We start from the raw sequence: 12,975 nt of genomic DNA on the forward strand, positions 1-12,975 counted from the left end.
ACTACCATCCAGCTGCCCCCCGGCTTCACCATCCCGCCCGGTAAGTGGTGCGCAGCGCTCCCGGCATCGCCGCTCGCTCTAACGTTCTTCTCTTGGCCGAGGGCTTTCCTTTCCTCCAAAGCCGTCATGTCCCCACTGCTCGATGTGCTGGAAACCAAAGAAGAGGCACCTGTCTGAGGGCACCGTCTGACGAACAGGCTGCCGCCAATTAGGGTGTAACTGGTACGGCTAATGCAGAGTAATTGCAGCAGTTGTTGGGTGAGTTACTGGTTTTGTCCTGGGGAGAGCGGCAGTCACGGTGAGTTACTCTGTGATGGTGTAGTTGGACACCGGATAAAAAGCTGGAGTGGTAGCTAAGAATAACTTTATATGTGTTTTGAAGGTCTTTAGCTTCTGCTTTACACTTGGTGTTCCTGAAAAGTTTTTCTGCTTGAAAGAATGTCTTCTGCTGTGAACCAGGTGGCAAATGTGTGTAATCTAAAATTTATAATTTCAGTAATTGTGATAATGTCGTTGTTATGTGAGGGTAGTCTTCACGTGACCAGATTTTCTTTCCAACTGTGAAGCAACTGTTATGTCCTCTTTGTACCCCTCTAGGTTCCTTAACTTTAATTACTAAAAATTTAAGTTCAGCAAAGTTGCTAGCTGACCAAACGACTCAGGATTCCTACTCTTAACCTGTGTATTGTTTCATCTGAAGGGTACTGTGGTCCCCTGCTTAGATTTTCATGTTGCAAAAACGTGGGTATCTTCATATCTTCTTGATTTAGGAGTTAATTTTAAGCTAATTCTTTTTCTCCTGTTAATACCAATGGCATGTTAAGATGTGGACCTAGTGATGTAGTCTGAAATAACTTAGTTCTTCCAACTTATTTCTTAGAATATTTGATATTTATTACCTAAGTAGCGCAGTAATGTGATGGTGTAGAAGCTTGCTTCTAAGTGGGCTTTTAGAAGTTGTGTATTTAGTCCCAGTTTATGGAAAATCCTCCCGAGTCTGATGCTCCAAACATACAAATCTTGGTGGTTTCATGAAGACCCAACTAACTTGAAACAGATAAGTTGCTGTTCAGATTGCTTTGGTGCCTTTAGCCTTTGACTCCCTTTGTTAATCTGTTGAAGATTACTATATGCAGATGATAGTGTGCACTGTAACTTTGCACACAGTTTCTGAAGTTCATTGTGTCGATTCTTTGATCTGTTACTTACTTTCAAACAGAAGAGGGAAAATGGAGCTTTGAAAACAGTCTGATCCAGGATTTAGAAAATGTTTTGGAAATAATACACTAGAAAGTTTTAATCAGAATTGGATTTTATTACAAGATAGTTGGAAATCCATTAAATTTGCATAAACATGAAGATAATATGTTCTAAAAGTATGTTCTAAAAGGAAGTTATTCAGAAAATACAATGTTATTTTTGAGTTTTTAACTTGGTGGATAATTTATAATTAATCTGTAACTCCCATATAACAAACTTCTCTATAAAACAGAAATTTAGTATCAGTTTTTGACAACAGGTTATTTTAGCAAGCAATAGTCATAAGTTGTTTATTTCATCTTTACGTGTCTGACAGGAAGGTAAAATTAGTGTCATCCTTTAACTGGATTCTAACTTGTATCAGCTGCTCAGTAACAGGAATTTGTAGTCCTCTGAATTGAATTAAAATACAATGTTAACACATGAGCATTTATTCATTTATAGTAGCAATTGTGTCTGCAACTTTGATTGAGACTGTGTGGCACGTGTTGCAATTAATTTTTCCTTTCCACGCAGTCTTTCTCTATTCAGAATTAGGTTTAGAAAATGGGAAGATAAATTAAGACCACACCAGTGAATCTGTATAGTGCAAATAGAACATGCATTTTTTTAATGTGTGGTAGGCATTATCCTATGAGGATTTTTATATAAGGTTCATAGTATAATCAGAGAAGTGATAACCCGTTTGGCCAGTTGGCATATTGGGGTGTCCAGATGGTTTAGGAATGGCATGTACCAAATATATCATCTGCTTGTAGGATTTTCTGCAAATATAAACTGTGAAGCTTAGTGCTTGAATGCCTAATGGATCTTAAAAGTTACTTTTTAGATTAGTTTTTAATGAGTTTCTTTCAACTTTTTAATTTTCAAATTACTCTTGGCTTTGAAAGAGAGTTATTATTATGGCTTTTGGATGTGGTTCTTCCTGTAGCTCTGTATGCCTGTTACCTTAAACCTTGATTTCCACAAATCTTTAGTTTATAGTGGCAGAAATTTGCCTTCTGTTTGTGTTTATAGGAGGAAAGGTTGGCTGGGAGCACCCAGCTCTGTGAGTGAGGGCTTTTATGTGTGCTGCAGTTCTCTCATGTGTTCGTCCCACAATTGGGATTTGTTTTTCCATGTCAGACTGAAAGAAAGACTTTCTTACTGTAGGGTTCTGAGATTTGTTATAATAGTGTTTGAATTTCTTTATTCTCAGGGTATGTTGCAAACTGCATCCCTTTAGGAAGGTGTTGGGTTTTTTCCTCTGGGAAGTTAACAATTAGAATTGGATGTAAGCTTTTACCTTTAGAATTGGATATAAGATTTTACCTTCTTCATTTTCCTTTGAAAAGTTAAAAAAGTATATGAAGCAATTTGCACATAGAGATAAGCTGCAGAAACAGTGTCTACTGACTCTGTTATCAGCAACATAAAATGACTTCATAGGTTTTTAGGTTTTGGTTCTCTAGTAGTTGCAGACAAAATGTTTTTCTGTTTATTTGACCTGTTGTGTCCTATCTAGGTTAAATTATTAAAATGTATTCTGGAATAACTTGGAAATTCTTTTAAAATAATCTGTCTGGAGAACTGCTTCTTGGTTGTGAGTGAGCTATAGGAAGAACATTACATGCTTTGCAGAGACCTTGAATAAGTGTGAAACTCCAGGATCCATGGACCAACTTAGCCATTGTCTCCCCTTTTCTGACCTGCTGACTACAAAACTTAGGGCACTGCTTGATGGCAATGGCTCTGTTGTGTAGAAGGCCTCTATTTGTGAGGTGTTTTACAAGAAAATAATCTGAAAAAATTATCATTTACTTCCAGAAAATGCTAGAAAACACTTGCCAATTTTCTGAAATTGCTGCACTGTATCATTGTGTACTGAGGAGTTGTGTTGGTTCTCTGAGGCTGACAGTGTTTGTTGTTGATGTTTAAACCACAGGTAGTGCCTCCCAAAGTGGTACCAAATAGATTAATCTGTTAATGCTCAACGTTAAGTAAATCTCAACTACTGTATGCTCAGAAGTGTGTCTGGCCTAATACTTGCGTGTACTCATAAGATGTTGTTTAGTAAAGCTCTTGGGTCATTGTCCCTGGTATGCATGTATTGAATTCTGTTCCCAGCAGCTGCATTGTCCTTAGAGTTTACTTTTAATGAGTATTTGTTTCTAATTTTGTTCTCCTGACTCTGACTAGACTGCTAGAAGTCACTGTCCCCCGAACACTCAAGTGGCTGCTTTTTTCATCACTGCTTGCCATAAACTGCAGTTATTTAAATTCCAAACTGAATTGGGTCTGCTAGTGGGGGCTCCTTTTCTTCTTTGAAATAAAATTTCGTGTTACACGAGAATCAAAAAAGACACAGTATAGAGAATAATGTACAGTGCTATACATTAATTTTACTCTGAATTCTGTGGTTAGATAGTTCTTTATATGTTATTCTTGCTGTTATTTACTGTGTAGTGACTGTTCCCTTGCCCTCACTAGGGATGGTCCTGGTGCGCACGGATGCTGGACAGCTCGTGATGGTGCCCCAGCAGGCTCTGGCACAGGCTCAGATGCAGGCTCAAGTGCAGACACAGGGACAGGGTCCTGCCAGCCTGTCACCCAGGCTTTCTGTGCCCACAACTGGCCCTGTTTTTCGCCTGTCAACAGCTCAGGTATGTCCGGCTTGATTTCACTTTGGTGCATTATGTCTTACACATTATAACCTCATATGTTTCTGCAACTGTGCTTTCCTCCCCTTTTTGTTGTGAAAACAGGAAGTACTTAAATGTAGTTTATTTTATGAGGCCTAGGATTTTTTTTTTTTTTTATTTAAGGAAAAAGTCTGCCTTAGTCTCTTAAGACTGTGTTCAGACTGAGAGATGATTGGAGGCTACAAAGCTCAGTCTTAGTCTGGACTGTGTATCACTCGTTTAATAAGTGCCCCTTGCTGCTCTGAATCAGAAGCACTGTTATATCCCAGGATAGCTAATTTCACTGAACGTTAGAAAAGAGAAAGCCAATCACATTCTATCCAAGGATTTGCAATAATTTTAAAATAATTTTTTAAGTATACTTTATTCAAAAAAAGATTTGTTTCTTCTAATTTGCCTCTGGGTGTGATCTGTCTACACTGAAAGTTTTGTCTGTTGTGAGTACTTTTCCCTTTTTCTAGGGATTGACAGGATAGAGTGCTTTCCTCTCCCAAACTCATCAGTGGAGTGTGTTGATTTCAACTTGGAGCTGATTTATTTTCTAGGGTGAATGTCGGGGTGGGGGGGGTTGCCTTTTTTTTTTTTAGATTTCTTTGAAGGCTGCATTGGTTTAAAAGTTTGTAGAGAGGCAGTTTAACTTTGGGCCGTTTAGGACTAGAACTGAGCTACTTTACTAAAATGTGGAGGCAAATATCTTTGGATGTTAGTGCAGGGCTGCTGTGCCATAGTAGTGACAGGCAGAGTTTAAGGTAGTTTTGCCTAAGGTCTCTGTTTGCAGAAGTGATAAGTAATTCTGTGTGGAAAGATGAAAAAGGTGCCTTTACAACTTTTTAGTTGTTGTAGAAGTTGCTTGAACTAGTTTCAACATGGTTTTTCCCAATATTTAACATTTGATTACTGTCCCATTATATGCTTTATGTATTGCATCATATTTATAGTCTAAAAGATTTTTAAGTTTAATTCAAAACTGAAAACAATAAAAGGAAGCTGGAATAAATTTGCAGAATTGAAAATAGTAACATGAGGCCATCTACAAACCAGGGAGTAGCCTACTAGAGTGTAAGTTTTAGAAGTGAGTGTCACTAGGAAGACTGTGGGTCACTGGAATGTATCTCAGGAAAGACATAAATGAGAGCCTGGAAACACTTGGAAAAACTTTATGCTCTCAAAAAAGATATAAGTGCAGTATTGGATGAAATTTGTTAAAGACCTCTTTGCAGAAAAGGCAGCCATATAGTGTTTAAATTTGTGGTGTCTGGAAGAGTAAGACTCATAGAAACCTTCAAAGAGAAATATATTCCAGGAAGAATAAACACAGAGATAAGCTTCTGTTCATTTACAGATTTTTTTTTTTTTTTTTACTAGTTTGATGACAACAAAATTGCAGCCAATTCCTGAATTTGTACATCTGAATTTGGTTGTTGAGGACTTTCTTTGTGAATAAGTACAGTCACTTCTTTAGTGGTTACTACCAGCTCACGTTCTAGCAATGGGTCCTGAGACACGTGCGTAAATGTAAAACAGAAGGTGTATGGTGGGACTGTACCAAGAATGGAATCTAAGTCTGTTAATTTTAGCTGGGTTTCTTCCATACTGTTAGTTTTTTATGTGGCCAGCATACTGAATTAAAATTCAATGTGGAAGCATTCATAACAGATATTAACAAATTGTTTGTAATTTCAAGACTTCTGAGGAATAACCTTTACTGCACATGGAACCTTAGGAAGTGTGCGTAAATGTAGACCCCCTGCTTGGCTCTGGCTTCAGTCTGGGGTTTGGATCCCAAAGTCAGCCTTAAGATGTGTGCACAGCAAGTGTAGATCACGTTATCTCAGGCAGCTGTTTTCTGCTTGTATGAAGTAGGTAATGTTGCAGAAGGGGTATAATCCTACTTGATGGATTTATGTAAAAATAAACCCATGAGGATACTGCATGTTCAGGTGTTCGTAGAGTCAGCTGAAATCTGGAGGAGTTCAGGTATTAGAAAGTTGTAATTGCTTTTGTACAGGGTTCTGCCCAGGTAAATACCCCACTGGATTGTAGAGATTTCTTTACACTACCTAGTGCTAACACGCTGATTCAGAATAGAGGAAGCCAGCAAGGCCTTAAGAATGGTAAATATCTTGCAAGATGCAAAAGTTTGATTATTTTAGTGTAGGGGGATTAGAATCATGATATTGTAGCTTGTCAGGATTCATCTCCTTTGAAAATCTTAGTGGTAGCTGCCCAAACTGTGCTGCATAATTTCTGTGTTTGTTGTAATTAACAGGGTTAAGAAATAATTAATATTGCCCTTGGGAAATTTACATTGAACTTCCCTGACTCTGCATTTGATCTGCAGAGTCTTCTTTCATTGTGACATGCTTATGTTTTATATATGTTTGACCTTAGTGTGTTCCTTAAAAATTGTGGTTGACAGCCTTTTAAAACAAGACTGTAAAGATTTAAATTCTAAAGGTTTATATAATCAGAACTAGACATGAGACTTTTGTTTGATTAGGTGGGTGATTTATAACCAGAGACTGTTAATTGCTTTTCCAGATGAAATGTTCAGTGATAAATATTATGCTAAGGTTTTAGAAATGTCAGTTGTTTGAGTAGTCATTATAGTTAGTCAATTCAGGGATCAATTTCTAAAATAAAGGAAATTGTGTGTACTGAAAAATAATTTTTTCAGAGAGTTTTTAATTGAGCTTTTTTCTTTCAGGAACTCTTTCTGGTGGTCAGAAAACTGAATTCAGTGAATTAAAATTTCCAGAAGTTTAAAATGAATCAAAATTAATGTCCTAGGTTTTTATGTATATAGAGTATGAATATTCTAGAGTCATGGTGTCCACTGTGACTGAAACACAGGAAAATTCTGGTGCCGTAAGCTTAATATGAACATTAAGTGCCCGAGTCCTGCAGAGCGTTATGTGAGATGGATGAACATGGCAGGCTATGGAGTTTTAACCTTTTTCTGTGATGTTATCAAGATGGTTGGTATTTTACTGTGCAGAGCTCAACTTTATTACTCTATCTTTATTCAGTTATTTTAAGATAGCTTTATTTGGATTAAAATGCAGGGTGCTTTAAATGTGTAGAGCTTAGCATTGTAGTTTAGTCACTGAGTTTGTGCTTTAACCTACTTTTACCTCTGTAGAAAGTCAGAACAAGTGGAAATTTGCAGTCTGCCTTAAGGATTCTAGGAAATAATATCTTATGAAGAATGTGTCAGAAGAAGAGATGGCTTTCATGCTTTGTGGGTATTACGGTTGCTGTTCTCCAGATTGTCCTAATTTTTAGCCTGTGTCAGGTGTCAAAAGTTACTCAGCTAAGTGATTGTTTTCAGGGTTCATTTGTATGTACACTTTAAATAATTATTGTGATGAGAAAGTCTGTTGTGAGCAATACAGCTAGGTGTAAAACACAGGGTATTAAATAACATGCCAAAGAAATTGCAAAAGCTGGCAGTTACTTTTGGCAACTCGTTAAGAAATGTTGAAAGTGCTAACTGGAGAACATAAAATGGATTTTGAATTACTTTTTTTAAAACTAGAAGGAGGAGTGTCTGAAAAACTACCAAGTGTTCATCTAAATTTGAAAGCTCTTTGGTTCTCTCTCCTTGTAAGCTGTGTAATTTCTCCACTCTCAAAAAAGGAGGGGAAAACGAGGCAATGTTACAAATGTTCTGAAATAAAATCAGCTTGATCAATATATACAGAGCTGTTCAGATTCTGAACCACTTCTGCAGCCTGGGTACTACAGCAAGATTTTTCTTTCCATACCCGGGGCCATCATTTGCTAGATCTTCTCCATGATGTTGTGGAGGAAAACGAACCAGGTTTCCCCTGAAAATTCCTCTGGCTTCAGCAGCTAGGCCGATATCCAGGACAGTATGTGAGGAAGGAGCCACTTCCCCTGAGAACAATGGAAGCTGCTGAGATACAGGAAAGTGTAGTGTGTTTCCCCTGAGGAATTTGTGTAAGGCATAAGTAAAGGCTTTCCTTACAGACAGTGGCTCTATCCTTACGTGTTCTGTTGTTGAAGGTTCAGAAGTCAAGTATCTGTATACAGTAGTATTGACCCTTGTAGGGAATTGATGAGCCACCTCTCTTCCCTCCCCAAGTTTAAAAAAAGATGTGTTTGGATTGGAGTGCAAAACGCAAGAGTTCAGAAAGATTAAGATCCATAACTTCCTGTTGATCCTACGTTGCTGTCTCCTGTGGGTGTGCTGTGAATTCTGGTCCTTCCATGATGAATGCTTCAGCTGGGCAGTCAAGGCACACAGTTGATTTGCACAGCAGACTTAAATCTGATGTTTCTCACTCTTTGATTGCTTGAATTTGCTATTTAAGTTACTTGACTTCTGCTGTTTGTAGTACCTTTGTCTCGTTTTTTTACAGCTGTCAGGAGTAGAGGCAGCTGTACAGCTTTGGGTGCACTTTTGTGTTAGGCTCGTGGGAGAAGAGAGGCAAGTCCATTTTGAAAGGAAGACTTGGGTTCTTCTTGACTCTTAGGTGGGGTAATCTTCGATTAGACATTTAGTTATGCTCCTCTCAATTGCTGCTGTGTAAAGCATGAATGAAATCTGATTGTCTCCATTCTTAGTGGGATTCTGGAAAACTGGCAAATGGGGATAAGCACGTACCTTGTAGGGAGGGTCTGAGCTGGGATCAGCTTAAGGCTGAGCTCAAAGGTGCTGGGGCATGGACGTGTGTCCCAGGAGGGTGGACAGTATCTGCAGCACAGTCACCACAGAGGAGCAGTGAAACACATTCAGTCAAAAGAATCAGAACCTGAATGTAACAACAGTACAGAGAGCAGTGATTGAGAGAAGTGCCTGTAGTAGAAAGATGTATTTGATATTTTAATGATCTTTTCCATTTACAGTCTTTCTGGTTTCTTTAAAATATTCAAGAAAAACCTGAATAAGTGCAATTGCACCATGTAACAGTTTTAGTTTAGTTCAACTTATAAGATTGCCTAGGATTGTAATGGGGATGTTAATGTTTGGACTCATTGACCTTTGAGGCCTTTTCCAACCTAAATGAATCTACAATTCTGTGCTATTAACTACTCTTAGCTGCAGTTTTTCTCTGGTGTGTTGTTTTGTTTAGAGAAAAATTGCAAAATATTGAGGTATATTAAAAATACCTTTCATATCAGTGCAGCTACAAGAGGCTTGTTTTTTTTTAAATTGGTATCTCAGGGTTTGCATGGAAGTACTTGGTCTTCCCTGAGTATTATAATAAAAATTGGTATCTCAGGATGTAGGAATGTAGGAAGATGTAGGAAGTACTTGGTCTTCCCTGAGTATTATAATAATCTTTGTATACATTAAAAAGTGCAAGTTTGTTGTACTGGGCCGGTGATAATGTCCTTCTTTTGGAAAACGTGATTTGGATGTTTTTGACTTAGCTGTGCATAATTTTAGTTTAACTATTTTCTCTTTGTAGTTTTAGTTTACTTTTACTTTTTGGTTCATATTAATTTTAGATGAATATTAATACATTTTCAAAGCTGCCAAAATTTTATCAGCTTTAGAATATTAGTTAAGGTATAGGATTTTTAGGAAACAAGCCATAATTTGTTGGAACTTAAATTGATCTTAGAAGAATTCTACTCTGGGTTCTTGTATTATGTGCAGCTCATACAGTGTGGGCTTGCTTGCACTATTATATTCCTCAGAGATAATAAATAAATTCAGAAGTATTTTAAAACTGGTTGTTAGATTGCATTAAATTTTTGCTTCCATATCTTATTTTGAATCTTAGACTTGTGAAATTGTGAAAAATAGGGAGGTGCTGCCATCTAGTTTTCCTTTGCTGTGTTTCTTTTGGTTATCTGTGTTTTTCATTTGTGCATTTCATGGTTTTTCATGCCTTTGATGCATTTTTTTCACTGGCTTTCAGTATCTTAATGCCCAGGAGGGCTTACATTAATAACCAAATTGCAAAAAATAAGTTGTTTATTTCAAATTATTTTTAATTGCAATTATTTTATGTTAGTCACAAAATTAAAGTGCTGCTGTAGACTAAGAATATAAAGTGAATATCATACAGGAAAGGCTAATGTTAGCCTGGCCAATAATATTTTATTTTGGAATATCTGTTGTTGGAACTTCAAAGCAGATGAAAGTATGTGTATTGGAATTTTCACGGGACTGCTGCTGAAAGTGGATTTGGCTTCAGAGTTTACCAGTGTTTTTGTTTCAAGTTTGATTCAAAATGTGTTTTCCAGTATTAAGTTTCTTTGTACATTTTTTGTGATCAGAAAAGGCAGTTATGTGTGAAGTTTGATGGCTTAGTATTTAGATATTTAGGCATATAAGTGAGTTACTTAACAGTACTTGTGCCACCAAGATAATTAGCTATCACTTGAGTTTTGTTTTTATTGTCTAAACAGTCTGGTGGTTTTTTTAAAGAAAATTACAGTTTTTTCTTGCTTTAGGCATTTTTCTAACTTCTGCTCTTTGGAATTTGAAGTTTATATCATGAGCTTTACTATTTTGTTTTCTGTGTTTCGATACTCACTTTCTGTTAAGTTTCACTTTAGCATCTGTTTTTAAAGTGAAAAAAAAATAATTTTTTTAATGGTATGCTGAGTGCTGCATCCCCTGCTCTGGCCATGGCTGTGTTTCTGCTGTGGAACACTCTCTGAGCAGCAGCAACAGCTCAGTCTGTGCCCTCACCGTGGTGCTGGTGGCTGATCGTTCACAAGCTGCTGTTCTTGCTAAAGCAGAGCCTTTCAGATCTGAGATTGGTCTGGTTATATACACTGTGCCTGTGTTTTCAGCATTGTTTATATTTTTGTGGCAGCTTTGGTATTTTTTTCTCATTTATTTACTATTATTGATTCTTGTTTTTCTTACTGTTTTTCACATTCTTTTTGCTTTTCTGACCAATGCTTGTTTTACACTTTGCAGAAATTTTAAGCAAATAGATAAACCTTTTTTGTTGCTAAAATGCAGTGCCATTATCAAATAAGCTGTCCCATACTATTTCTTTTGTATAAATGGTTTTTGGGCTTCTTTGCAATGTTCTGGAGAATACATTTGTGATAGTAGGGCAAGTGGGTTGGGAGGTCAGAGAGAGTAAGAAATGTGTGGTCTTTACTGTGCTTTAACCACAAAACATTTTTCCTTCTTTTCCTTCATAATGCGTGATTCTTTTCTGTATAAGCATACAATAAGTTTTCAGTACTTACAAATGATACTGTTTACATTTTTATAACATTAACACTTAGCTCTAAAACTTAGAATAACACTCAAATGTTAATAAGGCTGTAACTTTAAATGTGCAAAGATTAGGAAATGCTATAAAGGAGGTTCCTGAACACTCTCACAGTGGCTCTCATGTGCATATGCATTATGCTGCATGACCATATACTACTGTTATTTTTAATTTCTAAGGTGTGTAGGCTGAACAGTCCTAATTAATGAAGATTTATATAATACCTTTTCCTCCACTGTTCAGTGAGTTGCTTCAGGCTTACTTGCTGTGCCCTTCTGCAGTGGGAATTAATAACCAAGCAGGTTTTCTTGTGAAGCTTATCCCTGTAACAACTTTCTCAACAATGCATTTAAGGGGATTACTAGCCTCCTTCTGTAAGTAGGAAATGGAACCTAATTGTCTCTATTTTAAATATGAAATTAAAAATGCTGGTTAATTTATTGTGTTCAGTTTGACTTCATTGCTTTCAGTTGGAGCTGTGGCCACTCCTGGTCACAAACTCCACGTTGCAAGTTGGGCACTTGTAAATACATTGCATAAGAGTATGGATGACAGTGGATTATCTGTATTTGCAGGCAGCACTAAGCACTTGAGGCAGGAGTAGAATACAACTGAAGTGCCAAAATTCAGCTGGTTTTTATTTACCAGATATTTTGGATGAAACCTAGTGATTGCAGAACAACCAGCCACTTCACCAGGGCATGAGAAAGTACTTTGATAAATATTTGCTTCAGCAATAGGGGTTTTGAACCTAGAACCCCTGGTTTATGAAGGTTTTCTCTTGAGGCCCCAAGCTCCTCTCCCTGTCCTGTGTAGTTGCTCCAAGTCCTGTCTTTCTGCCCTGTTGTCCCAAAAGGGACATTGTGCATATGAGGAACAGAGCAACATCTCCCTGCTTTGGTTCTCATGCTCCACTCAGTGATACTGTGGTGGCAGTGAAGGTTCTGCCTCTGCTGTCTGACCTGTTGGAGATTCCAATTCCAGTCATTTTCTGAAATTGTGTGCAAATGTGAAGCTTTTAAAGGGATAATACTTTGGGTCAGTTTCACTGTATTTTTACCAGGCTGAAAAAAAAAATCAAATCTCTGATAACAAATTTCTCTGCATCTGACATTCAAGTGCCTGTTCATCTGAACCATAACCAAAGGAATTGAGAGGCAGTCAATAAATGCGTGAAGTTTCTCCATGGACTCTTCAGAAGTTTTAAGTCTCAGGAAGCAGAGTTTGCTAATGGGGAGTGTTATGATGGATTAATAGCAGTTAGGGCTACAGCGATGCTTGTAGGAAAGGTTGTATGAGTTAGTTACTCAAAGATTATGTGGTGGTTGACCCTGGCTGGACACCAGGTGCCCACCAGAGCCTCTCCATCCCTGCCCTCCTCAGCTGGATGGGGAGAGGAAATGTAAGGAAAGGCTCATGGGTCAGGATAAGGGCAAGGAGAGATCCCTCACCAGTTACTGACACAGCAAAACAAAAAAATCTGTTAACAACCAAATCAGAGTTGGATAACGAGAAATAAAAGCTAAAGCTTAAAACACCTTCTCCTCACCCCTCCTTGCTTCCTGGGCGTAACTTTACTCCCAGCTTTGTCCATCTCCTCCCCTGAGTGGTGCAGGGGGATGGGAAATGGGGGCTGTGCTCAGCTCATCCCAGGTTGTCTCTGCTGCTCCTTCCCCCTCAGGGGAAGGGCTCCTCACACTCTTCCCATGCTCCAGTGTGGGGTCCTTCCCACAGGAGACAGCGAACTCCATGAGCTGCTCCAGCCTGGTCCCTTGCCATGGGTGCAGTCAGTCCTTCAGGAGCTGCTCCAGCCTGGCGCC

At 38.0% G+C, this 12,975-nt stretch overlaps 1 protein-coding gene across 1 annotated transcript in view; it reads left to right on the forward strand.

Annotated features, from left to right (window-relative positions):
- Nucleotides 1–12,975, forward strand: part of LOC108447230 (transcription initiation factor TFIID subunit 4-like) — a gene marked incomplete at its 5' end in the record, with an annotated part of 146,090 nt that continues 133,115 nt past the window's right edge. Inside the window, 2 exons of the mRNA XM_017736554.1 lie at nucleotides 1–40; nucleotides 3,730–3,902. Of these exons, the coding sequence (XP_017592043.1) occupies nucleotides 1–40; nucleotides 3,730–3,902 (213 nt within the window). The remainder of the gene's footprint in view (nucleotides 41–3,729; nucleotides 3,903–12,975) is intronic.

The sequence above is a fragment of the Corvus brachyrhynchos genome, unplaced genomic scaffold (assembly GCF_000691975.1).
Source record: "Corvus brachyrhynchos isolate BGI_N302 unplaced genomic scaffold, ASM69197v1 scaffold66, whole genome shotgun sequence".
Classification (NCBI taxonomy): domain Eukaryota; kingdom Metazoa; phylum Chordata; class Aves; order Passeriformes; family Corvidae; genus Corvus; species Corvus brachyrhynchos.